This window comes from Bubalus bubalis, chromosome 3 (genome assembly GCF_019923935.1).
Source record: "Bubalus bubalis isolate 160015118507 breed Murrah chromosome 3, NDDB_SH_1, whole genome shotgun sequence".
Classification (NCBI taxonomy): Eukaryota; Metazoa; Chordata; class Mammalia; order Artiodactyla; family Bovidae; genus Bubalus; species Bubalus bubalis.
In genome coordinates this window covers 35717999-35745123 of record NC_059159.1, presented here as the reverse complement: position 1 = coordinate 35745123, position 27125 = coordinate 35717999, and the positions used below count along the sequence as shown (strand labels likewise).

Genomic DNA, 27125 nt, shown 5'->3' with positions numbered 1-27125 from the left:
TGAAGAATTGATGCTTTTGAACTGTGATGTTGGAGAAGACTCTTGAGAGTCCCTTGGACTGCAAGGAGATCCAACCAGTCCATCCTAAAGGAGAGCAGTCCTGAGTGTTCATTGGAAGGACTGATGCTGAAGCTGAAACTCCAATACTTTGCCACCTGATATGAACGGCTGACTCACTTGAAAAGACCCTGATGCTGGGAAAGATTGAGGGCAGGAGAAGAAGGGGATGACAGAGCATGAGATGGTTGGATGGCATCACTGACTCGATGGACATGTCTGAGTAAACTCCGGGAGTTGGTGATGGACAGGGAAGCCTGGCGTGTTGCAGTCGGTCCATGGGGTCACAAAGAGTCGGACACGACTGAGGGACTGAACTGAACTGATGGGACCGGATTCTATGATCTTAGTTTTCTGAATGCTGAGTTTTAAACCAACTTTTTCACTCTCGTCTTTCACTGTCATCAAAAGCTCTTTAGTTCTTCGCTTTCTGCCATAAGGATGGTGTCATCTGCATATCTGAGGTTACTGATATTTCTCCCGGCAATCTTGATTCCAGCTTGTGCTTCATCCAGCCTGGCATTTTGCATGATGTACTCTACATATAAGTTAAATGAGCAGAGTGACAATATACAGCCTTGATGTACTTCTTTCCCAATTTGGAACCAGTCTGTTGTTTCACGTCCAGTTCTAACTGTTGCTTCTTGACCTGCATACAGATTTCTCAGGAGGCAAGTCAGATGGTCTGATATTCCCATCTGGTTGAGAATTTTCTAGTTTGTTGTGATCCACACAGTCAAAGGCTTTTGCATAGTCAATAAAGCAGAAGCAGATGTTTTTTCTGGAACTCTCTTGCTTTTTCAGTGATCCAACAAGATGTTGGCAATTTGATCTCTGGTTCCCCTGGCCTTCCTCAGTGATCAATGTAAAGAAATGGAGGAAAACAATAAATGGGAAAGACTAGATATCTCTTCAAGAAAATTAGAGATACCCAGGGAACATTTCATGCAAAGATGAGGACAATAAAGGACAGAAATGGTAGGGACCTAACAGAAGCAGAAGATATTAAGAAGAGGTGGCAAGAATACACAGAACAACTATACAAGAAGGATCTTCATGACCCAGATAACCATGATGGTTTGATCACTCACGTAGAGCCAGACATCCTGGAATGCGAAGTCAAGTGGGCCTTGGGAAGCATCACCATGAACAAAGCTAGTGGAGGTGATGGAATTCCACCTGAGCTATTTCAAATCCTAAAAGATGATGCTGTGAAAGTGCTGCACACAATATGCCAGCAAATTTGGAAACTCAGCAGTGGCCACAGGACTGGAAAAGGTCAGTTTTCATTCCAATCCCAAAGAAAGGCAATGCCATAAAACATAGACACCCCATATTTTGGGGCCTCTCACCTCTGAGATGGCCCACACTCTGTGGAGTGTATTTCTTTTTTAATAAATCCATTTATCTATCACTTTATTTCTCACTAAATTCTTTCTGCACTGAGACACAAAGATCTTGATCCTCACTAAGCCCAGACACCAGGTGACTCATTCTAATTAAGACAGTGCGAGTTACACGGCTTCACCTTGTTCGACTGAGCAGATCCTGAGTCCATGAAGCCTGCCCTGACCTGCAGGGGGAAAGTTTGAAGGGGAGGATGCTAGAACAGGAATTGTTGGGGAATAGAGCCAAGAGTGTAAGGTAAGAGTTGAAAAAAGAAGAAAAATCTCTCCAAGCAAAAGTGACAAGATTTGAAGAGACATGAAAAGACAATGAATCTTAACAGGAGGTCTTTAGAGGCCCTTGCACCTCCCTATCAGACTGTGGAAGCCCCGTTGAGAACCTCAACTTTACCTCTCTAGGGCTGGGTTGCACAAGGTCTCTAGCAGGTACTCAATAAATGTTTGTTGACAAATGGGCAAATGAGGAGGGGAATGCAGAAAGCGGTGGGGCAGGGGGTGGGTGGTGGGAGGAGACAAAACACCAAAGCATATGGGGCTCCAGGGCTGGGGTCTCAAGGCAGGGCTGGGGGCTGGGAAAGTGGTGTTGGAAGGGCTTCAGAGGGGTGTGGGAAGGCAGGGAAGCCCCCAGCCTTGGTGAGAACCAGGTGTTGGAAGAAGAGGCTGTGGGACCGGAGAAGGTGTTGGGGACATTGGCAGCATCTCCCTAGAGGGGAATTTCCATCCTGTGGTGGCCTCTATGGGTCTCCTGTTGGCATGTTCTAACCTCCAGCCCCGCTAGTGTAGTATCCTGGCTAGTCTCTTTAATCTATTTTTCTTGATCTCTGGCTCCTTCTCTGTTAGTCTCACATTCTGTCCTGTCTCCAGGATCTTAGTTTCTTTCTAACTCTCTGCCTGGGGCCCCTATCTCAGCATATATCTGCTTTCCTCTCTGTCTGCTGTGTCTCTCCGGAGTTATCTTTCCATTTTGCCCCGACACGCTTTCTATACTCTCCACCCACCCAGATCCCGTCCAGTACCTGCCGTGGGAGTAGGGGAGAGCCTTGGTCCTGAGGAGGCATCAGGGGGCGGGCCCAAGCCCTCTCCAAATTTGCATATGCATGAGGTCGCCCAGGCCAGAGAGAGGAGGTGGGGCTTCTGGGGGCGGGGAAGGGGGCGGGCACCCTCGGAGCCACCGAGTATAAAGACCGCGCGCTGTCGCTAGCCCCGCACTGCTGAAGAGCAGAGCCTCCGCCCGGAGGACCCCTATCCCTGCCTGTCCCCACAACTGCGCGTCCCCACCCCACCCCCGTGGCCGAGCCACCTTTGGTGTGGCGGTCTCCACTCGTCAGAAGAGCCTTGAACAGTCACCCGACTCCTCTCCACAGCCTCTTTGCATCTCGGATTTCGGGGCGGCCCCCTCCCCCACCTCTCCCTGCCTCTTGGCACCCCGATTTTTCTGCGCTTCGCTCGGGTTTTGCAGCCGTCTATTTTTGCATCCCTTTTCGTTTTGCTTCTGAGAGGTCTAGGGGGTGAAGCTGCGTTCGCACCCTTCGCCTTTTTATCCTCCCCTGCTCGGACAACCCCCCTTTTCATTGCAGTGGGGGTGCCTAGGATCTGTTCATCTTACGCCGCGCCGCCAGCACCCCGCAGCGTGTGGCCTTGCGCCCCGGAATTGACAGCGGCTGCATATCTGAGGGGGGGGGGTGTCTCCCTTGGCCCCGCTGCCTTTGCTCCCCGTGCGTTCCGGTGCGTGAGGTGGGCTTCAGCGCGCCGCACCCCGGCTTCTCCATAGTCCCCCGCCCCGCGCGGGACTTGCCCCCCGCCGTCAAGATGGTCATCCAGAAAGAGAAGAAGAGCTGCGGGCAGGTGGTTGAGGAGTGGAAGGAGTTCGTGTGGAACCCGAGGACGCACCAGTTCATGGGCCGCACAGGGACCAGCTGGGGTATGCGGGGCCGGCCGTGCGAGGGGCGGGAGGCGGGGGGATCCGCCTGGCGACGCCCGGGGAGGACGAGGTCCCGCCGGCGCAGCCCCAGCTCGGTTCCCGGGTTCCCGGCGTCCGGCCCCCCTGCCGGGCTCCGGGCTGGGAGGGGGCCGAGTCGCCGGTCTAATCTCCCTGGCTGGCCGCTGCGGAGGCGGAGAAAGTAGGTCACTGCCGCCTTCCCGCCCCCCGCGGAGCCCCCTCGCGCGGGGGGTCGCGGGCTCTGCGCGCGTGTGCTCGCCGCGGCGCTTGCGCTCCCTGTCGGGGGCCGGTCAGCTCCACACGGTCGCCCCCCTTCTCCAGAAGAGCGCCCCTTCCCTCCCTCTGATTCTCACTAGCTGGCCAGGCCCGTCTATTTTTAGCTCGTGCCCACCCCTTGGACCCTGGGAACATTCATGAGGGGGCGGGTCTTGGGGAGGTGGGGTGTGTGTTGGAGAGGGTTCTTCACAGCGGAAGTTGTCTGGATCCCACTGCCTTGTGTTTTGGAGCCTTCTGTGACTGCTTCGTGGGTGGGGGGCTGTGGGGCCGGGGTGCCACTGGGAGGTGTTCGGGGCTGGGTGTTGGGCTCAGATGTCACAAGCGGAGGGAGTGGTCACTGGTGGTGAGATGTGTGCATCATCTGGGCCCTGTGTCTCAGGGCTTGGATGGCCAGGCACCTTCCCCACCCATACCTTGGAGGTGGTGTGTGGGACCACATATTCAGGACATGTGGAGGGACTTGCGTCTGGTTGAGGGTCCGGTGCTGGGCATAGATGCCAGTGAAGGGTGATTTCTTCCAAAAGGGATTTTCAAGCTGGGAAGTTGAAGCACAGGAGACATTGTGTGGCACAATTTACAGTTCATCCACACTGACTGAATGCTGTTCCCATTAGCCCACCCCGCCAAGGGGCCCTTAAAGTGGGTCTGATGCAGTCCTTATGCAGGAAACGTGAAGTTCAGTCCGTGGGATTGGAGGGGTCCTTGAGTCCTTGGGAAGATCTGGGGAGGCTTGGGGAAGTGTCTTCTGAGATGGAAGGACTTGCGATCTGGGGGAATGGAAACAGCAGGTACTCACACTAGGCTGAGGAGTGACAGTGACTTGTCACATCCACCAAGAATCCACAGGCTCTCTGCCTGGAAGGCTGTGGAAAGTCTTCCTTTACACCTGCCTTTGCCCTGAGTGCTGAGTGTGAGCTGGGGGTGGGGTGACTGTTGAAGGCTCTGGACAGCTATCTCTGAGAGACTTTGTAGCTTTGGCTGGAGACTCACTCAAGTTTCAGCTCTTGTAGGGCTCAGAGAGAGAAGATTTTGCTGTTTGAGTGTGAGGGTCCATACCCTGAGAGATGGTTTGAGAGTTTGGTGGTGAATTGGGGCCAGTGCCAGCTTGAAAAGTCATCGTGCTGGACAACTTCAAACATGAGTACCCATATAGCAGTAACAGATGGTATGCCTCTTCAGGGCCATGAAGGTTGACAAGTTGAGAATATAATTTGTGGCAAAATGACTGTGGCCTATACAAGGTGTTGTCCAAGCAACAAGAGTTTAGGTTTCTTGTGTCCTCCACAAAATTGGGCTTCACTGTGTTGTAGGACCAGAAGGGGCTGGGAGCCATGGCTGGAAGCCAGATACACTGCCTTTTTCCAGCTTGTCTCCTTTTGCTCCCAGGGGAAGGCTCCCTGGGGCTCTGGGATCCTTTCCTGGGCAGAACCTCTGAGTGGGGGAGGGGCACGTGGACAGGTCGTGGATGGAGACCTGGAACCTGTTGACCCTATTTCCTCCTCTTTAGCCTTTATCCTCCTCTTCTACCTTGTCTTCTATGGCTTCCTCACCGCCATGTTCACCCTCACCATGTGGGTGATGCTGCAGACGGTCTCCGACCACACCCCCAAGTACCAGGACAGATTGGCCACACCAGGTGAGTGATGAGACTCCCCCACAAGCCAGGCTCACTACTCTGATGCCCCTAAGCCTCCCAAAGGAACTCGCAGGTTGAGAACTGTCAGCTCTTAGAGGTTTGGTTCTGATAAGCCAGTCACCACGTGCTGGGCAGTTCTTCTTAAAGGCCACCTTCACATTCCCCACAGCTGAGAGCTATGTGATCTGGGGAGGTGGCAGAGGGTCACAGGAGATCTCCCTCCCCGGAAGGCTATCTCAGATCTTCCCGTTGTCCCTCACCCTGTTGTTCCCCATGTCCATCTTCTTCCCTCTTTGTGTGGTCCTTTGTCTTACATATACCCCCTCATTATTGCCTCTGCTGACTAGGCTTGATGATTCGCCCTAAGACTGAGAACCTCGATGTCATTGTCAATGTCAGTGACACTGAAAGCTGGGACCAGCATGTTCAGAAACTCAATAAGTTCTTGGAGCGTGAGTACGGGCTCGATGGCTATGCAGGACTTTGGGCAGGGGATTGGGTACCCTGGGAGCAGAACATGAGGTCCGTGACTCTCTCTCGCCCACCTCCTTAGCTTACAATGACTCCATCCAAGCCCAGAAGAATGATGTCTGCCGCCCTGGTCGCTATTACGAACAACCAGATAACGGAGTTCTAAACTACCCAAAACGTGCTTGTCAGTTCAACCGGACCCAGCTGGGCGACTGCTCTGGCATTGGGGACCCTACCCACTATGGTTACAGCACTGGACAGCCCTGTGTCTTCATCAAGATGAACCGGGTACTCATATCCTTAGTCCCCAGGGAGAATGGAGGAGGGAGCTACCATCTGCTGGCAGTTGCTTTCTTTTACTGGGGCTCTTGGTCTTTGGGAGATTTTTAGATGTTTGAGTGGCGAGAGAACAAGAGAGATGTGACTGCTGGAGGCTGATATCATGGCTGGGGGGCTGGATATTTCTGTTTTTGACAACTTCTTTTCCTAACCCTCACCACTGTGTCTCCTCACTCCAGGTCATCAACTTCTATGCAGGAGCAAACCAGAGCATGAATGTTACCTGCGTGGGGAAGGTGAGTTTGTTGGGCCTTGTCCATCTGTTTGTTCTTATGGTTTCCATGTCATTCACTCATCTCTCCCTATCTTCTTTACTCCCAGAGGCCCCATAACTCTAGGGACAAAGGGGTAAGCATGGGCTTCAATATGGCTCAAACTCCAAGGCGCTGCCACCCCTCATGCTTCTGTCTAGGATGCAGAAGTCTGCTCTTTTATATGGATAGACACCCTCTCCCTGACTCCACCTGAGCCCCTGCCTCTGGCTTCTCTCCATGATCCTCCCATCTTCTCTATTCCCTGACCATGTCTTCTGTGCTCAGTCTCATGTCTCTTCTGCCCTCAGTTCTTTTTAGGTATCTGGTAGCTGCTGGTCTGTGAGCACCACCTGCCACCACTAAGTTGTCCTTGGAGCCCTGCTCCCCCCACCTCTGTCCCTCTAGGAGCTTCCTGCTCCTCTTGCTTCATCCCCCTCCTTGCTTCCTACTGAGCTCTTACTCATTGATCTGTTCTCTCTTGGCTCCGCTCCAGAAACCGATTCCTGAGGATGGGGTAAGAATTTGGGGTGGGAGGGCAGTAGAAGGCTTCGGGCTCCTTAGCACCCTGGAGGACTTCCCAGTCTGATGGAGGAGACAGGATACCCCCTCCTGTGCAAGCGCAAATATACCAGACTCAACAGCTCAAGGGATACGGATTTGAGAAAGCACAATCGGGATGAAGGAGGAACAAAGGGAAGTCAGCTAAGTTCCCGCCATCCCTAACATGCTCTCCTCCACCCTCCTGCGTCCCCCACAGCGAGATGAAGATGCCGAGAATCTCGGCAACTTCGTTATGTTCCCTGCAAACGGCAATATCGACCTCATGTACTTTCCCTACTATGGCAAGAAGTTTCATGTAAGTCCTGCGGGAGGCCGGGTGCTGGCTCCTCCAGGGGAGCAGGGTGCAGGGTTGGAGGCCCAGCTGCCTCAGGCCTGGAGCCTCGCTCTCCTCCTCTGGCCCAGGTGAACTACACACAGCCCCTGGTGGCCGTCAAGTTCCTGAATGTGACCCCCAACGTGGAGGTGAACGTGGAGTGCCGTATCAACGCTGCCAACATCGCCACTGATGATGAGCGCGACAAGTTCGCGGGGCGTGTGGCCTTCAAACTCCGCATCAACAAAACCTGAGGCCCCCTTCCTCCCGCCCCCACCTCTTTCCTACGGATGCTTCTGGAATACCCCTGACCCCGCCTGATCCCTCCCTCACCCACCCCAAAGGTATTTTTTATAACAGAGCTATGGCTTGTCTGAGCCTCGCGCCCTTTTCCTTTCCTTCTGAACCCGGCCTGACATCTGTTGTGATTCTCTGGTTGCACACACTTTCCACCGTCTTCTTCCTGCCCGAGCTCTGTCAGAGACAGGGAGATGGAACCCCCAAGATGGTCATAGAGTTCGGAGTCTTTCTAGTCCTGGTGTAGCTGTGAGTGGGGTGTCCTCACAGTTCCCCACCCATCCTGCCCTCCTGTCCCAGCCCTCCAGAACTATAGAAAATGCCCACCCGTCCACCTTGGGCTTCCCTCATAGCTCAGTTGATAAAGAATCCGTCTGCAATGCGGGAGACCCCGGTTTGATTCCTAGGTTGGGAAGATCCCCCGGAGAAAGGAAAAGCTACCCACTCCAGTATTCTGGCCTGGAGAATTCCTTGGACTGTATAGTCCATGGGGGTCACAAAGAGTCGGACACAACTGAGTGACTTTCACTTTCTTTTCTTTTCACCCACCCACACACAGACGGCAATCTCTTCATGCTTATCTCCAGACAGAATGTGGCACTCCATTCTGTTTTTTAAAATAACTGAAGTATAATTAACTTACAACACTGCTGTTAGTTCCAGGTGCACCGCTTAATGATTTAATATCTCTATAGGCTACAGAGTGGTCACCAGTGTGACCCTCTATCCTCCTATGCCAGCTTAGCCGCTGTCCCCTCCCCTGTCTCCCACACCTTCTGCCTTGTCTACCACAGTCGCTGTCTCAGTGGCTTTTGACTTGTGTGACTCCTTGGTCAGTCTTTCCCCACTTCTCTATCCCCATTCCCTCCACTGAAAGCGGGACCACTTGTAACTGAAGACATGGTGGCTCTGTGGCCTTTTCCTTCTTTCCTGGCACAGCTGGTTTCTCACTCCACGTTGAATATGTGAGCTGGGAATGAGGGTCTGAAAGAAAAATCCCTGTTGATTCTTGAAAATTCTCTTCCCGGTCTCCTATCACTCCTCAGAGGGGCGGGGTTGACCTAGGCTGAATATGCACTTTGTTTTTGCCGATGGCTCCCTCCCCTCTGTTCCCTTTCCCAGAATATCCTGCAAGTTCTACTTCCCAGGCGCCCTGGGGGAGGGGCAGCCACTTTGGCTGGGTCCCCAGTGGCCACCTTGGAAACGTCAGCTGGTTATGGGACTATTCCATCTCCTTCCCCTCCGCCCTGATCTGCTCCCCCACCCCCATCCTCTCTGTGGCTTCTCTTAGCAAGTTATCAACTAATCACAAACTAACTCCTCCCCTTTCTTCCGCATGCCAGCCTGAAAATTGCAGATACCTCCTCCTTTTAAGACTCTGAATTTCTTGGCTCCATCTCCTTCAGACCCCTTTGCCTTCTTAAACAACCCCATAGTGCCCATAGAATGTTAAATGAGGGACCTCCTGTGTTCTTGAGTTATAGAGGCATTTTAACTCTTTCTTCTCCCACGCCCTTCACTTCCCCACCTGTAATTTCCCTGTTCTTTTTTTGATGCTGCAGCTTCCACACCCCACCCATGGGTGGACCCTTCCCTGTTTTTCTCTGGCTGGATCTGAGGCTCTTCCCTTTGGATCCCATTGTTTTCCTGCACTCCCCTCACCCAAGTGGTCTCTCTCTGCAGTTATTTAATGCCTGTGTCTGATCTACTGTAAAAAGAGGATAAAGTACAATAAAATTAGAGCAATTATATATATATATAAATATATATATCATACATGGAGCCCTGCGTGCAGGTTGTTCCTTTCTGAGCTTTTGGAGGAGACCTGGGAAGGGGGTGAGGGGTGGATTTGGGTGATCTGAGGGATACCCAGCCTTTGGGAGGACCACTTCCCTGCTTTGATCTCTTCTATCCAGTGTCCAAGCATCTACCTCCTAGATTGCTCCATCACCCATACTGTCTTGAGATCAATCACTCAATACAAGACAGGCAAGAAGCCTATGTCTTTTTCTACAGCTATACTTATAAAGTGCCTACTATGTGCATTCTAGGCATCGTGAAGATACACTTATGAAAGAGGCAGAGTTCCTGCCCCCAAGGAGCTCCCCAGTATAACAGGAGAGGGGAGGAGCACTCGAGAAACTCTCAAACCAGGTAGACCTAAACGTATTTCCAGGAAGGAGAGAAAGCTGGTGAGGACAAAATTCAGAGTGGTCAACCACTCTCTGGGGGGTCGGTGGGGGGGTTCATAAGGAAGATTTCTTAGAGGCTTAAAGGATGGGGTGGCTCTGGGGGAGAGGCTAGCATCAGCAAATGCCCAGAGACAGATGAGGACAATTGACTGGAAGAAACAGATCTCAAAATAGAATGAACCATAGGATCCCAATTTTGTGTATAAAAAAAGCACACAAGCATAGAAAAAGGATGGATGAGTCTGTACAACTATTTATTGTGGTATTTTGGGATGGGTTTATAGCTAATTTTTATTTTCTTGGGGTTTGTTTTTGTTTGCAATGAGTTGGCCTGGATGTTTGCCTTGAAAAAATAGCTTTATTACTTGTGCATACACATATATATAGTTTTATCTTGAGTGCATAGTACACACACATGGATTGCTGGGTTTTAGTCATATAATGCACATTATACATAAAATGTGTGTGTGCGTGTTAGTCACTCATTTGTGTTAAACTCTTTGTGATCCCATGGACTGTAGCCCGCCAGGCTCCTCTGGACTGGGTACTGGAGTGGGTAGCCATCCCCTTTTTCAGGGGATCTTCCCGACCCAGGGATCAAACCCGGGTCTATACCTGCATTGCAGGCAGATGCTTTACCATCTGAGCCACCACAGAAGCCCATACATATTATATTAGATATTATAGACAATTTTGTGCATTACACTTGTTCATTCAATTTCACCTGGCCTGGTAGAGCTCTAATTCATTTTTTTAAATGGCTGCATAATATTTTTTTCTATTGGGTTGTTCTTGTTAATTTCTTAAAGCTTCTTGACAGTTGTAGATATAAACTGTTTTCTGCATTGTAGATTTCCCCCAATCAATTGTTTGTCTCTTGAGTTTGTGGTGGCTTCTTTACTGTTAAAAAGTGGTTTCTTTCTTTTTTTTTTTTTTGGCCACACTGCGTGGCTTGTGGGATCTTAGTTCCCAGACTAGGGAGCAGAGACAGAACCTAGCCCTCAGCAGTGAAAGCATGGAGTCTTCACCACTGGACTGCCAGGGAATTTCCAGAAGGCTATATTCATATTTTGTAAAAATATTTTGGGCAGGATTTTATTTCATTTTAATTTTTACATATGCCTTAATTCCTTTGCCTATTTTTTAAAAAACAATACAACTAAAAATTTAATTTATTTACTTATTTATTTTCGGCTTCACTTCTCAGCTTGAGGGATCTTCCATGACCAGAGATTAAACCCTGGCTTCCTGCAGTGGAAGCTTGGAGTCCTAACCTCTGGACTGCCAAGGAATTCCCACACTTGGTCTATTTTGATTTCTTTTTGTGTGGTACAAATGAAGAGTCTCGTATTATTTTATTAGGGTGTCAGCTTCCTTAAAAAAAAATTCTTAATTTACTTCCTCCCATTGATCCTCCAGGTCAGGAAGATCTGGAGAAGGGATGGGCTACCCACTCCAGTATTCTTGGGCTTCCCTGGTAGCTCAGATGGTAAAGAATCTGCCTGCAATGAAAGAGACCTGTGTTTGATTCCTATGTGGGGAAGATCCCCTGGAGTGGGTTGGAGGAGGGCATGGCAACCCAATCCAGTATTCTTGCCGGGAGAATCCCCATGCACAGAGGAGCCTGGTGGGCTACAGTCCATGGGTTTGCAGAGTCAGACACGACTGAGCAACTAAACACATTGAACTGAAATGACAACTTTGGCTGTATAATACATTTTACTATATACTGAGCTCTTCTTGATTCATTGCTGGCTTGTCTATCACTCCCTATACCAAGCCATATTGATCTGATGCCAGTTGATTTTATAGTCTGTTTTCTGATACCTAGCAAGGCAAGCAAGCCCTCTGCCCATTCCTTTTTAAAAACAACTATTGGTTATTTGGGGGCACTTATTCTTCTCTATAAATTTATGACAAATATATCCAGTTCTCAAAAACAAAAGCCATCAAGACTTGTTGAGATTCTGATTGTAATTGCATTGTATCTTTATTTCAGGAGAACTCGTCTTTTTTATCAGATAGTAAGTTTTCCCATGTAAGAACAGGTTATCATTTCCTTTTGTTTGGAGCTTGGTTTATGTCCTTAGATAAGGTTTTATAATTTTCTCCAAATTGAGTCTGTGCCATTCTTTCATTTTTTTGTGTGATTCTTGTGAAACTTATCCCTAATTATTTTATTGCCATCTACTATCCATCTACCTTATTAAATTAGCTTAATTCCATCATCTATTATTAACTAAGAGGTTAGTTTTTAGGTACATAAGCATATGATCCAAAAAGCAAAAATATTTATTTTTTAACCAATGTTTTGTTTTCTTCATTTCTAAAAATCCTGTTGAGTGCTCTAAAACTGATGTTAGTGGGCATTCTTGCAGTGAAAGTAAGTCTTAACACTGCCACGGAAGTCCTCTTGTATAGTTCTAATTTAAATTGAAATGACCTTAGGGTTTAACCATTAGGATAATACCAGTATTCCATTACTATTTTTTTTTGGCCAAGTGGAATGTGGGGTCTTAGTTCCCTGACCAGGGATCAAACCCAAACCCCCTGCAGTGGAAGCACAGAGTTTTAACCACTGGACCACCAGAAAGTTCCTCCATTGCTATTTTCTTTTTTAAAGGAATGGCTGCTGAAATTTAATCAAATTCCTTTCAGCATCTGTTGATATGATCATATTTTTATTCCTTAATTTATTAATACAATGAATTATGTTGACAGACTCTCTATTAAACCAATTTTATGCTCCTGGAATAAACCCTACTTGGTTATAATGTTAATATTCTTTTGATTCATCAACATATATTTTTTGATACTATTTAGATATTTTGCATCTCTATAAATTAGTTTGCTTTTAATTTTTTAGTATCTTGATTAAGTTTTAATATTAATGAAATCACAAAAAATTTACATGAATTGGAGATTCCACTTTTCCTATGGTCTGGAATAGTTTATTTAAACATTGGATTAATTTGCTCTTACTCTTCCTTTTTTTCTCAAACTCTTGAGTTTTTCTCTTTGTTTAAAGTGTATCTTTTCTTCCCCCCCTTGAGTCCTGCTTTTGAATTTATTCTTTCAACCAACTTGGCTTTCTCTTTCAATAAGTTATATCTTTAATTTTTAGGCTGCATGCTAGCTTCCTTTTTCTTTTTCTAAATAAAGAAAACATTTATGGCTTTACATTTTCCTCATTGTACAACTTCTACTGAGTGTTATAGATTTGGGGCCCCTGTGTTCCTGAAATCAAGGAGATAAGTTTTTAAAATTATTCTAAAACTTAGCGGAACAGGACTTGGGCTCTTTGAGTGTGAGGGCAGGGCCAAGTCTGCCACTGGTCCCCACAACATAGGACAATCCTGGGCACACAGTAAGGCATCAGTCAATGAATATCTGCTGGCTAGATTGTCAGGAGGGAATATAGCCAGAGGGAAGGAAGTAAGCAAGTAGGACCAGAGAGGTCAGGGACTCATTGGAAGTCACATAGCTTAGTAGAACTGGCCTGAAAACCCAGGGTTAATTCTCAGACCAGTAACCTATCAGGGTTGCAAAGAGTCGGACACGACTGAGTGACTGAACTGAACTGAACTGAACCTATCAGGACACAAAGGGATTGGCAGAGCAAGGAAGGGTCTGCTTTGTGAAGGAGTAGAGCAGAAACAAAAAGAGCTAAGGACACACTCTAGAGAAATGTGGAGTGTAGGGGAGTGCAGGACACTGGTCAGAAAGAGGCTCAAGGTGACCTGTCTACAGGAGTGAGGCAAGGAAATTTCGAGTTTCAAGTGCTGTGGTCTACCAAGGGCCTGGCTTGTGAGGAGAGATGGCAAAGTTAAAGATCTCTACAAGAGGTGGTTCTGGGTATCCTGGGGAATGTTTGGCATTCTCCAGAAAGGAAGAAAAAGTGTGATTTCGAGGGCAGGGAGCTGGTGGCTTCACAGCTGTCTGGGATCTTCAGGGTAAGCCTGGGGATTCCCTCAGGGACTTTTAGCCAGGTTGAGGAACAGTGGTCCCAGAAGCCCCTCTGGACCTTATTCTGCTCTCTCTGCCCCCAGGGAGGAGGCAGATGAGCTGTGTCCCCAGTCTGGCCATCCTTCTCATGCTGGCTCAGGCAGCAGTGGCGGGTGTGGGGTGATGGGGAAAGCCTGCCCCCAGCCCCGCTCCCTGGGAGCTGGCAGCCCTAAGGAACAGAACGGGTGGAGGCGGGTGCAGGGCTCCCCAGCCTCGACTCTCCTCCCTACCCCAAGAAGCCCTTTGAAAGGTTTTCCTGGCAGAGTTTAAAGCTTCCATTCATTCAGCTGGCTGGCACAAGGCCCGGGTGTGGGGACGCCGGGAAGGCCCCAGTCCCATGTCCCAGCCCTCACCTTAGCTGCCCCCACTTCCTGGGGACCCTGGCTGGCAGGCCTTCTCTCTCCTCACTATAGCACCCACCGTCCTTCCCCTTGAGAACCCAACTATCCTGCCCCTTTCCTGGGGAGCAGATGGCCACCCCGGAGGCTCAGGCTTACTAAATCAGACATTTAAATCCCATAATCCTTGGTGAGGCTGAGAGGGGGCAGCAGCCCAATCCTAGAAGCAGGAGCAGAGACCTTGTGCCAGCCCTTGCAGGAGGGGAGGGGGGACAGTTGGTTCCCAAGTTATGAATGGAGGCACCCCTTCCCTTATTGCCATGCAGCCTGCAGACTGACCCAGTCTCCAGGCTTTGTTCTCCTCCAGGAAACCAGGCACTGGCGCCGCCTGCCGCCACCCTCCCGCCAAAAAAAAATGTGCTCCCTGAAGACTCAGGTGGCTGCTTCCCAAACTCACTCCCTTAATTCACCCCTGCACTGACCCCAATCTCTCAAGACACACAGGTGGTAGCAAAGTTTTATTGTAAAATAAGAAATTGATATAAAAAATGGGATATAAAAAGGGAAGAGGAGGGGTGTGGGTGACACATGGCGATGTGCCTTGCAGAGTACAGAAGAAATCTGCGGAAGCATTTGGGGGAAATAAAACAGGTACTGGCAGCTACAGCAGGGGTGGAAGCCACTGGGATCCAGGATAAGGTGAGCTTTCCCCTTCGGCACGAGGTTCACCAAGGGGTTATGATCTGGCAGGGCCAGGAGAGAAGGGACTTGGAGACTTCTTCCCTTTAACCAGCCATTCAGTCAGAAACTGTCAAATCATCCACCCAGGGGGACAAAGAACCAGCACCCACAAAAGGCACTAAGTCCCAGACATTATGTAATCAAATGATGGTTTTGGGGCCAGACATACATTATTTCATTAACCCTCACAACAAACCCCCCGTGAGGTAGGTATGATTATCAGTTTTTTATAGATGTGAACAATGAAGTCAGGAGAAAATCGAACAACTTAAGATAGCTTCCCTGGCTAGTATGGCAGAGGACTGAGTTTTCCAACCCAGTGTATGGCTGGTTATAAGATGTTCCTCACATGCAGGAACACATTCTGACCTCTCCCGAACACTGCTCACAGTAAAAACCTTGAAAGCTAAGCTGGAAAGCGCCAGCACCCCCCAAATCCCCAAAAACCATGAGCGCAGGTCTGCCTCTTTGGCAGAGCCACAGGCTGAGCAGATGAAGAATCCCAGGGGGTTTCTAAGGTGCACCTGCACCAAGCAGAGGTCTAAGCACCTGAATCTCAAAAAATGCCAGGGAAGGGGCAGGGGATATGGGTGGGGATGTCAACAGGTGACAGGAAGCAGAAGACATCAGTCTGAGTCAGGCCCCTCTCTCTTGAGCATTGGTTTTTTATGGCAGGAGGGAGAAGGCCTCTTCTTAGACTTCAGGTGGCTGAGAGGAGAAAAGGGAGGGGAGGAGATGACATCATCTGAGTGAGAAGCTCTGGGCCCCTCTTCCTGGACCTAAGCTTCAAAGGGCCTGAGGCAGGAGCAAGGAGAACTTACGTTAAAATGGTCACAGCCAAGGGCAGACATGCTGACTGAGCACCTTGGGGTACTTGTGGGTATAAGTCTCTTAATCTTCCCTTACCCCAGTTGACACATGAGGAAACTGAGCCCGGGAAGGGAAGTAACAAGGCCAACATGACTCTTTAGTATTTTGGATGGCTGAGCATCTGACTCCAAGGCCTGATATCCCACAGTTATCAGGTCTCTATTTGAGACCCTAGCTCTGAGAGTCTAGGGTTTGCTAGAATAGGCAAAGAAACATCCATGCCTCGGAACCCCGGAGGCAGGAAAGTGGAGGAAGCCTAAAGAATGTCTGGGCAGGGTTGGGACCCAGCTGTAGGGTATCAGCTGCCTTTTACCTTGAAGGCAGGACCAGAATGGAATACCATGGCTTTCTAACACAGGAAAGCAGCAGATATGTGTGTGTGTGTGTGCCCGGGCACTGGGGAAGACCTGGATCACTCACCTAGAGTGAGCCCTGCTTTCCCCTGGTTCCCTTCCATCCAGAGCATCCTTCAGCTCCAAGGCATCATTCAGCTCTCGGAACATCTCATAGCGTTTAAGCCCACGGATCTGTGTCAAGGAAGGAAGGGAACAAAGAAATATTAGACAAAGTCACTACAAGAACCAAGGGGCTTCCCCAGTAGCTCAGTGTTAAAGATTCCACCTGCCAATACAGGAGACATGGGTTCAATCCCTGGGTGGGGAAGATCCCCTGGAGCAGGGAATGGCAACCCATTCCAGTATTCTTGCCTGGGAAATCCCATGGACGAGGAGCCTGGCGGGCTACAGTTCACAGGGTTGAAAAAGTCAGACACGACTGGGTGACTAAACCCCACAGCCACCATCACCACCACCAGTGAATCATGGCCATGGACAGAGGAAAGGATGACTAGAAAAAATGGGCTTAACCTCACATCTGCTACATTTATATTTTTTTCTTCCTTTATCCAACCCCATGGAGTGAGGGTGAGAGACTGCACCTCTCTCTCCCCCAGACTTGGTACCTGAAGAGTGAAATACTCTTCATCCAGTCGTTTCTTCTTTTGCTGTGGAGAGGAGCTGGTGTTGGTAGGCAGTGCTGGGAAAGAGGCAAGGAAAGGTGAGAAAAGAGTGAATTGGGGGCAGAACTGCACCCTTGCTGCCTCTTCTACCTCCTGCTCACCTCGCTTAGTGCTCCCAGGGGGTGGCTCGGGGCAAGACTGCCCCTTCTTGCGAAAATTTTCTTCCTCAGTGCGGCGGTCTCTCCCAGGACAGGCACAAACTCGCACCTCAAAGCTGTTCCGTCCCAGCAGGTTACCACTACCAGGGTAGGAAGAGGAAAGCAGGAGGCAATCAGAAAGGGGGACCCTGTCTCTGTGTTCTCCTGTGAACCGGGACCCACCTACTCCCAACCACCCCCATCCCAAGGGGAGCCTGAGCGCCAGCTCCAGACTGAGAAGACCCCAGCAAGAGAGGTCCCAAAGCTGGAGAAAGGAGGGAGGGAGCAGCAGAGAAGTCCACAAAGGGAATGCAGAGAGAGGGAACGCTAGTGTGGGAGAATGTGGTGAGGGGCGGGGACCCGGGGACTGGCAGGCGGAGGTTAGGGAGCAAGCTAGAGTGGAGGGTGGTGTGTGGTCCCTACCAAGAGTCTTCCAGTGTGATGATGGTGAGGATGGGCCGCCGGTTCATGCCCCCCATACAGGAGCTGTTACACATGAAGTTGTAATGGATGGTGGTGCACTCAGAGTCGATCTGGGAGAGAGCACAGGCCCGGCGTGAGGCTACCCAGCCCCAGGGAGGCTGTCAGCCTCTGTGAGCCTGTTTCCTCAATTGTGGAATGGCAATAACCCATCTGCTCTGTGCACCTAACAGGCTGTGGGAGGTCAAGTAAGAAGGAGATAGCCCCCTCCCTCCCACCTAGGGTGGTCACAGACAAACCCCCCCCCCGGAGACCCCAGTTGCCAAACCGGACCTCGGGGGACTCATAGGGCACCACCACACTGTGTCTAAAGGTGTTCCGGTCGTCCAAATACTCTGCGCGTAAATTCCCTTCCACCCGGATAAGGTGCTGAGGAGGGGCCAGACCTGAGAGCAATCAGGGAGGAATTAGGGGCTTGGGGGCTCCGGGTTCCAGGCCGGTCCCATCCACAGTCCCCGCCGCTCACCATCGCTATAGTCAGAGGAGCGCTCATGGTGGGGACAACGCCTCACAACCTCCGTCATGTGCTCCAACTTCTTGTAGATGGCCATGGCGCGGACGCGGGTGCCGGGCGGGGGTGGCGAGTCGACCCACAGCTGCACTGGGCAGGTCTTGGCCAGCTGACAGAACAGCTTGTTAAGGGAAGGGGAATACTGGAGGAGAAGGAGGAAGAATGAACGGAGGGGTCAGGGGACAAGTACCCAAGGGTCGAATGTACAAGCACCAAGTACTGACTGGAAGCGGTTTCCTGTGAGGGCAGGGTAGCTAGAGATGGTGGGGGTGGGGGTCCACATCCCAGAAGTGTACTTCCAATAGCTACAGAATGAATAAGTGAAGAAAAAAGGAAGAAATGGCTTCACAACAGATACTGAGAATGTGACGGGAAGGATGAAAACCCAAGGGTCAAGGGGAAAACGCAACATTGGGATGGAGTCAAAGGTCACAAACTAACTAGGTAAGATCTAAAAAGACTGACAAAAAGGCAAAGGCTGAAGTGGAACCCCAAACTTCTGAACAGAAAACCCCTAGGCTGTATGGCCAGGTACTGATAGGGAAGTCGGCTCCCCAGGGCCACTGACCGTGCAGGTCACAGACTTGGCTGTTCCGGAATGCAGGAACCCTAGACGGAAACCGTAATTGCCAGGGTAGGTCTTCTGGGAGGGGACAAAGGATGACAGGGGCCAGGAGGTGGCTGGTGCTGGGGTGGCTGGTGGCGGGGCAGCTGGGGCAGAAGGCTCTGGCATTTGGGGCACTTCATTCGGACATTCATCCAGCCAGGTGGCAACATCTGTGTACGGGAGCAGGTCATCCACGGGTGCAGAGAGCTCGGAGGACTACAGATGGGAGGAGCGTGTCAGAAGGCCCAGTTCCCACCCTCTGGACCCGCAGCCCCAGGCCCTGCCCGTGCCCCAGGCCTTACCAGAAGGTTATTTTCAGGAAGTCTGAAAGAAAGGAGCAGAAAGTCAGGACTGGCTTTTGTTTCTCCCAGGCCTCTACCAGGGGGCTGGGGACCATGGTAGGGCAAGGTTATTGGAGGCTGAGCAGTGAGCCTGCCCTCCCTCCAGACCTCCACTCACAGGTTCCACAAGTCGGAAAATGTCTCCTGACTCAGAGGGGGCTCCACATTGAGTTCTGCCTGCGATTCTTCCATTGTAGCTCCCTGGAAGGTTGTGTGGCCGCTGGAGGGAGAAAAGTGAGGATCCAGCCTGAGACACACCCAACCCTGGGTTACCCAGTCCGGAGGCAGGAGGGACCCCCTCCGCCCACAGCACACCTGGAAGCTGAGGATCTGCTGGGGGGTAGGGGAGGCACCTGCCCCACCCCTCAGCAGTCTTATCACACACTTCCTCGAGGGATAAAGGCAACCAGAGAGGGACTTCCAACCTTCCCACCATTGAATCCACAGGCCTTCCTCGGTGTATATGTATTTCTGCCCCCTTTTGCAGTAATAAGGATGAAGTAACTCTCGGCTCATTTCCTCTGCCCCCATCCCTCTACCTGCTCCCCTGGGATGGTTCCTCACCCTGGCTTACAAATCCCTCAGGGCCCAACCCCTGCCCACCTCTCTGACCTCACCTCTTGGCACCCTCTCCCTTTTCTGGCTTCCCTGGTAGCTCAGTCGGTAAAGCGTCTGCCTGCAATGCGGGAGACCCAGGTTCAATTGCTGGGTCAGGAAGATCCCCTGGAGAAGGAAATGGCAACCCACTCCAGTACTCTTGCCTGGAAAATCCCATGGACAGAAGAGCCTGTAGGTTATGGTCCATGGGGTCGCAAAGAGTCAGACTTCTCTTTCCTTTTCTGATGCTTATCAGACACTCCCAGTTCACTGAACTCGGGACCTTGGGCCCTGCATGCCTACAGGGTAACCTCCTCACCGACCTCATCATGAACGTCGCACCTTAGCAGGGATGTTTCCCTGGACTTCTCCATCACAGCTAACCAGCCAAACCCTGTCACCTTATTTCAATTCAGGTCACCCTATTTTAATTCTTGTGGTAATTGTACTATGTTACCTTTCCCTGCTCATTTTGCCTGTTTCCTCTATTGGAATATAAATGTTTTCAGGGTAGGGATGTTGTCTTGCTCACCAGTTACTAGCATAATGGCTTGCACCTGGTCAGGCTCAATAACTGGGGTGAATAAGTGAATCCTCATACCCAGCCTGTAAGCTGGTTATGAGCAGTCAAGGGAGCAAAGGGGACAAGGGGGTGGCTGTGGCCTGGGCCAGGGCCCTGTCACCACCAACTCATCTCCCAGGCTAGCTTTCAAATAGTTTCAACATGCCATCTTTCTTGATGCCAAATTTGTCATCAGCTTTGCTCAGAACCATGCCCATTGATGAAAGTCCATGTTCACTACACTTTTCTTCTGTGTCCTTGGTAATGACAACCCCCTCCAAGCAAGCAGCTCTTAAGGGCTTCTTTGGTGGCTCAGATGGTAAAGAATCTGCCTACAATGTGGGACACCTGGGTTCAATCCCTGGGTTGGGAAGATCCCCTGGAGGAGGGTATGGCAACCCACTCCAGTATTCTTGCCTGGAGAATCCCCATGGACAGAGGAGCCTGACGGGCTATAGTCCATGGGGTCACAATGAGTCGGATGTGACTGAGCGACTAAGCACACACACACACACACACACACACACACAAAGGTTCACCTGCACCTTTCTGTTGATATAGGGTCTGCATACTTATGTAGAGTGTGCAAAATCGTTTCACGTGGGGTATCTTGTTGTTCAGTAGCTAAGTTGTGTCCGACTCTGAGACTTCATGTACTGCTGCACACCAGGTTTCCCTGTCCTTTACTATCTTCCGGAGTTGGGTTATCTTACTTGTCCGGATAACCACACCTGCCTCTTGACAGGTGAGAACATCTTAGAGAGGTTAAGTGATCTGCTCACCATACATATAGGTGAGTGAACGAGCTTTTATGAAAAATGACTGTTTGAAGGTCTGGGATTAAGATGCTTACTTCATTACAGACTACCTTGCAGAGCTGTCTTTCGTAATTGGTTAAGTCTAGAGGAGATTTTTGCTGATGAAAGTCCATCAACTGAGAGGCTGGCAAAGTGCCACTTATCATAGCTCCCAAAGCTGATGGGGGATGGACTCTGAATGCACCTGGAGGAAGGCAAGAGGGGACAGCAGTGGGATGCCAAATGTTTGCCTTGGGGGAAAGGACCAGGGTTTCCCCTAGATCGATGATCAAAATAACTTTTGAGACTATTATGGAAGGGAAGCTGTTTATGTAGAGATGGGGCGCAGAAGTCAAAAGCCCAGGGTTTGATGCTGTATCGTCAGTTAAGTTTGCTGCATGACCGCACTCATCTTAAATCTTCCAGGGCAAATATGGCAGAGCATGGGCTCTGCAGGCAGACAGGCTAGGCCTGTGTCCCGAGCCACCATCTAGTAACTGTTTAACTTTGGAAGGTTGCTGATCCTCTCTGTGCTTCCGTGTCCTTTGCTATAAAATAGTATCCCACTTATTATGGGAAATATAAAGAGTTGAGAAAAGCACATAGCAAGAGCTCAATAAATGCTTCTCTTTATATGGTTATCCCAATTTTACTTGTTCTATATTATTGCTGGAGAGAGCTTTGTGACTGGGAGCGGGTGGGGCTTTTATGGTCCTGCTGGGATCTTTGCTAGTTCACCCCCTTCAGGCAACTGTGTTCAGTAAACAGGTTGAGAGGGGCTGTTCTGGGAGGGTGGGCCAAGGTCTCAGTCCCACAGGGAGAGGGATAGCCCTGTGGACCTAGGAGGTCTCCCTCTCTCAGTCCTTGGTAGCAACTGAATTCTCATTTTCTTTCTCTAGGAAACCTCTTCAGAGCAGATACTTCCCGTGGGTGTGAACATCAGGGGGTCATAATTCTAAATTGTCAGAGGCTGAACCAGACCCTCTGGATGGCTGGGGAGGCGGAGCCTTTCCAAAACAGCCCCCTGGGAAGGCAGTAAACTCGGCTGGGGCTTAAAGGAGAGGCAGGCCTATCACTATCCTAACAATGGCTGCTGTTTATATAGACCTCCACTGCTTTCAGTGGCTTATCTCAGTAATCCTCTCAAAAAGCAAATAAGGTAGGTACTATGATCAGAGGAGAGAACAAGGTTAAAGGAATTACCCAGGCTCAGAAAGCTCTCCAGAGTCAGGGCCAGTGATTTGAACACAGGCTGTCTGAAGCCATACCCAAGCTCTAAATAATTATGCTCTGGCTTCTCCCAGGGCCTGATGTTTGAAAAAAAAAAAAACAACTTTCTGTTGGTTGGAAGCTGTGTAATTGAAAAAAATTGATTCTTGGAAGAAATAAGGGAGCATCTTGTAAAACTGAAAACCATACCTCTTGCTACTTAGCAAAACCGTTTCTCGGTGGATGTCTTAGAAAAATGACTGCAAGGGGGCAATAGGAGTCTTGCACAAAAATGTTCATGACATTATTGTTCCTAGCGGCTGGTGACAAGAAACAACCTTGGTATCCATCAATAAGGAATAGGTAAATGAAGTGTGGTGTATTCATTACAGTGGTTTACGGAAATGAATTTTATGTGTATATGTAACCTGTTACAGTTCAGAAACATACTGGGTGAAAATACGATTTGCAAGAAAAAACAAAACACAGTAATTTAGTCTATGGAAATCAAACACATAAAATGATTATTTATTGCTTATAAATATATATATAAAAGCATGAAAGGCAAGAAGACTACAAATTCACAAAATCTTTAATAGTGATGATATTCTCAGGGAGAGGGGATGTATGCTTAGGGTATTGGGGGTAGTAGAGTCAAAGGGGTTTTAGTTTTTCTTCCCCCTTTGGCTGTGCCTTGAAGCTTGTGGGATCTTAGTTCCCCAACCTGGGATTGAACCTGGGCCCTGGAAGTGAAATAGTCAGGGAATTCCTGGTTTTAGCTTTATTAACAAAGAAAAAAATTTTAAAGGTGGTATCTATACATTGCTTGTGTAATTAAAATAACATAGAGACAAAAATAAGACAAAATGTTGTTAAAAATTATTTGGTGGGAATGTGTTACTCTTGTACTCTTCCAAAATAAAAATATTGATGGAAAAAAATTATGGATATTTTAATCAGATTTTAAAAAGTAAACAGAATAATGTCCTCCCCAAGTACCCATCACTTAGCTTCAAGAATAATCAAGCATTTTGCCTTTATCGTCTCACCTGTACCTCTAGTCACTCCCCACAACCCCACAAATGTTTTTGAGGTGAAACTTACATAGGTTGAAATGGTATCATACTATTTTGATCACAAAATCTGACAAACTTTGATAAAGCCGTGTAACCTACCCATACCAAGACAAAGATACTGTGTTCTCTTCTGAAAGTTTTATGTGTGGGTTTATTAACCACATCAAATTGACTGTTGTGTATGGTAAGAGGTGGGGGCCAAAATCCATTTTTCTGCTCCAGTTGTTTCAGCACCATTTGTTGAGACTTTCCTCTCCCCACTGATTCACTCTAGTACCTTCACAGAAAATCATTTGACTACATTTATGTGTCTTTTCCCAGACTCTATTCATTGATTGTTGTTCTACTGCAACTTTATTATCTTTTAAAGTTTTATTACTGGAGTACTGGGGCTTCCCAGGTGACACCAGGGGTAAAAAATCTGCCTGCCAATGCAGAAGACACAAGAAATGTGGGTTCAGTCCATGGGTTGGGAAGATCCCTTGGAGGAGGAAATGGCAACCCACTTGAGTCTTGCCTGGAAAATATTGTGGACAGAGGAGCCTAGCAGGCTCCAGTCCATAGAGTCGCAAAGAGTCGGGACACAACTGACCATACATAAATGGGAGTATAATTGCTCTACAATGTTGTTAGTTTCTGTTGTACAACCAAGTCCTACTGTAACTTTACAGCAATCTTGAAATCAGGTATTTTAAGGCCTCCAACTTGTACCAATGTTTTGTTTCAGAATCAGCTTGTCAGTTTCTACATTTTTAAATCATTGAGTTAAATCTTTCTGAAGAGTACCGACACCTTAACACCATTGAGTGTTCCAATTCATGAATATGCTAAAATTTCCTTAAATTCTCTCAGCACTATTTTGTAGTTTTCTATATAGAGCTCTTGTCCATTTTTTGTTAAATTTATCCCTGAGTATGACATGTTTTTCACCATGGCTTCCGGTGGCTCAGTGGTAAAGAATCCGCCTGCCAATGCAAGAGACACAGTTTCGATCACTGGGTCAGGAAGATCCTTTGAAAAAGGAAATGGCAACCCACCGCAGTATCCTTGCTTCGAAAAACCCATGGACAGAGGAGCCTGGTGGGCTACAGTCCATGGGGTTGCAAAGGCTCAGACATGACCTAACACGTCAGGTTTTTGAGTTTAGATTCAAGGTTGCTATTATATAAAAATACAATGTATGCATATTGCCTTTGAAAGTTGTAACTTGCTTTTAGTTTTAGCTTTCACTTGTTAGTTCTCATAGTGTGAAAATGAATTTTCTATTAGGACTTTTGGTATACACAGTCATACCATCTGTGAATAAATCCATTTTATTTCTTCTTTTCCAACTGTTATGTACATATTAACAGCATTAGGCTGGCCTTATAAAATGAGTTGGGCAATGTTACTGCCTCTCCATTCTGAAAGAGTTTATGTGAGATTGGTATTGTTTCTTTCTCAACTTTTTGAATTGAAGAACAAAGGAGACAGATAGGAAATAGCACTCAGACCCAAATGCTAATAATTGCATTAAATGTAAATAGACCAAGCACTCCAATTAAAGCAGTTCAGTGGGGGAATGAAGGCTATTTCAACAAGTGGACCTAGAACAACTGGCTAGCCATAAGAAAAAATAAAACAGAACCTTGAACTCACAGCATGAAAAAAATTATTTCTTGACTAATAAATTATGGCTCACAGACTTAAGTGTTAAATCTAAAACTAGAAAGATTCTCAAAGAAAATATATGAGAAACTATAAGAAAATATCTTCATGACCTTGGGGTAAGATCTCCTAAACAGGTCAAAGAAACCACTGAAAAGAAAAATGAATCTTCTGTTCCTTGTAAGAGTTGTTAGACAAGCAAGAGGTCAGGAGAAAACACATGTACCTGACAAAGGATACACATTATTCCTATCCAGAATATACAAATGACTCCAACACCTCAAGGACACAAAAAGCAAATGAACCCATTTTTAAAATGGGGCAAACACTTGAACAGTCTCTTTATATCTGACACAGAAATGGCCAGTAAGCACATGCAAACTGTTGGAACATACTTAACAGAGAATTGCAAACTAAAAACCACATTGATATGCCACATTAGAAAGCCCGACAAACCAAATCCTGAGACAGGTTCTATCTTGCTGGTGGGAGTGTAAAACAGTACAACCACTTTGAATAACTAGAACTTTTTAATATAATTAAAAAATATAAACAAACACCTCACTCTATGACCAAGCAATTCCACTAAGTATCCAAAAACATAAAAACATGACTACAAAAATAATTTTAAGAATGTTAATAGCAGCTTTATTCAAAATAATCTTAAATGAGAAGCCACTCAAAGGCCATCAAAAGGAGAATGGATAAACAATCAATGGTTTATTTATTCAGTGGAATATACTAAAATATAAAGAAACAAAGTATTGGTAACGCTGATACATGCAATAAAATGGGTGAATTTCACAGACGGAAAGAAGCCTGACACAAAGGAGCACAAACTGTATGATTCCATTTATAAGAAGTTCTCCAACAGGCAAAACAAATCCACGGTGACACAAATCAAAGGCGGTGGCTGTAAATGCTACTCCTAACATAGAAAAAAGCAACGTAAGTACCGCGCAGTGTCATGTTCGTAGCAGGTGCGTGGTAAGTGACCGCGCCCTAAATAATGAAGATGCCGGGAAAATTGGTACGAGTAGAACTCCTAGGCCGGTCCGCCGCCTCCCGCGGGCAAAACCAGCCGAGACGGAACCGCAGCTTCGAAGACCTCGGCCCCGCCCCTCTCCAAGCCCCGCCCCTTCCGCTTCACGACGTTCACTCTGCGTCCGAGAAGGGAATGGTTCAGCCCAAAGCCAGATACAGAAGAAGTTGTTTCTCCGCCGCAAAAAACGACCCTTCGTTTTTCTTCTATCGTTTAATTCTCAAATGTATCCATTCTCGAAATACCCAGGGTCTGCCCTCTGACGCTAAAAAAAAAAAAAAAAACCCAAACCGTCCACGCAATGGTAGCGTCCGCCTGGGTAGCGGTCGATCGGGATGGAGCACACCATTCAAAGAGGGGGAGTGATTGAGGTTTGCATCAAAAAGAATACCTCTTCCTTTCCAAAAGCGGTAGCTAACCAGGCTAGGAGGGGGAAAAAAGTAGAGGGGTTAGCAGCCTCCTTTCATAAGTAATGAGGACCAGTATAAAAGATCTTTTCTCTTTCTACTTCCCTCACGTTGAGTGAATAGTGGGCTGCTCCGAAAAAAAGAAACCGGAAATGCTCCCGCAGTGGTAGAAATGTAAATGTACAGCCAAACAATAACAGGGCCTCTGAGGCCCGGCTAGTTCTGCAGGGCTTCGCGGGCAAAACTCTTGTTTAGCACGCCCCCCCCCCCTCCCTTCCACGACTGACAGCCTTTAACCGGATTTTCTCCATCTAGCGGAGCTGAGAGCCAGTGGGAAAGATTACTCCGGGAAGGACAAAGGTCCGGAAGTTATGGGACCTTAGCAGCTTGGACTTTCCGGATCACCCCGAACCACTTCGGAAAGGAGCCCGAGGTTCCATTGGGATGCTGCACGTTCTAAAATCCTGAGCCATGAATCCCCGAGCTTTTGACATCCGAAAGTCCCAGACCCTGATGCTTTGTGCATCTTATTTCACACACCCTGGGATGGAGTTAGTGGTGGTGGGGAAGAGCCCCTTAGGCCGGCTCAAGGTTCCCCAAAGCCCCATTCCCCCGCCCAAGTGTTCAGCTTCGAGTTCGGCTGGTCTTAACATACCAATCGTCTACACTCGGGCCTGCTAACATTGCATTCCTGTTGGTGCCGCTAGCCAAGACCCCCGCCCTCCCTGCCGCTAATCGTTAACCCCCCAGTTACCGCCCCCCAGCCCTTTATCCCCCCGAACTGAAAATACAAGGAGCCAAGAGCCCGTGACTCATAGAGGACTCATCAGTCTCAGTCAAGAGCTTACCCGAAGCTCAGGGGAGGGTGTCACCGTCCTGGGATGCACGCTCCGAGGTCGGACGCTAGATGACCCCGGAGACCAGCGGCCACCTGCGGCCAGGATGGTGGCTCTGGACTTTTGAAGAGCTCAAAACTTTTAGCGCCAGTCCGGAGCACGT

General features: G+C 48.6%; 2 protein-coding genes and 1 long non-coding RNA gene across 5 annotated transcripts; 2 read left to right on the top strand and 1 right to left on the bottom strand.

The window, feature by feature from the left end:
* The first annotated feature begins 3272 nt into the window (after positions 1-3272).
* On the top strand, positions 3273-7506 carry ATP1B2 (ATPase Na+/K+ transporting subunit beta 2). Its single transcript, NM_001290927.1, is given in 7 exon segments — positions 3273-3384; positions 5186-5314; positions 5662-5766; positions 5868-6073; positions 6304-6360; positions 7136-7234; positions 7342-7506. Coding segments are annotated over 7 exon segments (873 nt in total).
* Positions 7507-14589: 7083 nt separating this feature from the next.
* On the bottom strand, positions 14590-27124 carry TP53 (tumor protein p53). 3 transcript variants are annotated; one of them, XM_006062871.4, is made up of 11 exons: positions 26975-27124; positions 18908-19009; positions 18751-18772; positions 18410-18664; positions 17797-17983; positions 17604-17716; positions 17274-17383; positions 16815-16951; positions 16657-16730; positions 16116-16222; positions 14590-15533 (listed from the first exon to the last, which is right to left on the bottom strand). In XM_006062871.4, the coding sequence occupies exons 2-11, from the start codon at positions 18979-18981 to the stop codon at positions 15452-15454; spliced, it is 1161 nt and encodes a 386-aa protein (XP_006062933.1). In that variant the 5' UTR covers positions 18982-19009; positions 26975-27124; the 3' UTR covers positions 14590-15451.
* LOC123332654 lies at positions 25833-26746 on the top strand. Its single transcript, XR_006549587.1, has 2 exons — positions 25833-26090; positions 26442-26746. It is a non-coding gene; the product is annotated as an uncharacterized LOC123332654 (long non-coding RNA).
* Position 27125: the final 1 nt, after the last annotated feature.

Bases quoted from the DNA above. Each gene is read 5' to 3' on its own strand.
- TP53 (XM_006062871.4), bottom strand. From the start codon at position 18,981: ATGGAAGAATCGCAGGCAGAACTCAATGTGGAGCCCCCTCTGAGTCAG. The intron at 17,384-17,603 runs GTCCGGTTTGGC...GCTCTCTCCCAG, and splicing joins TGCCCTATGAGTCCCCCGAG to ATCGACTCTGAGTGCACCAC. The intron at 16,952-17,273 runs GTAGGGACCACA...CTACCCTGGTAG, and splicing joins ATCACACTGGAAGACTCTTG to TGGTAACCTGCTGGGACGGA.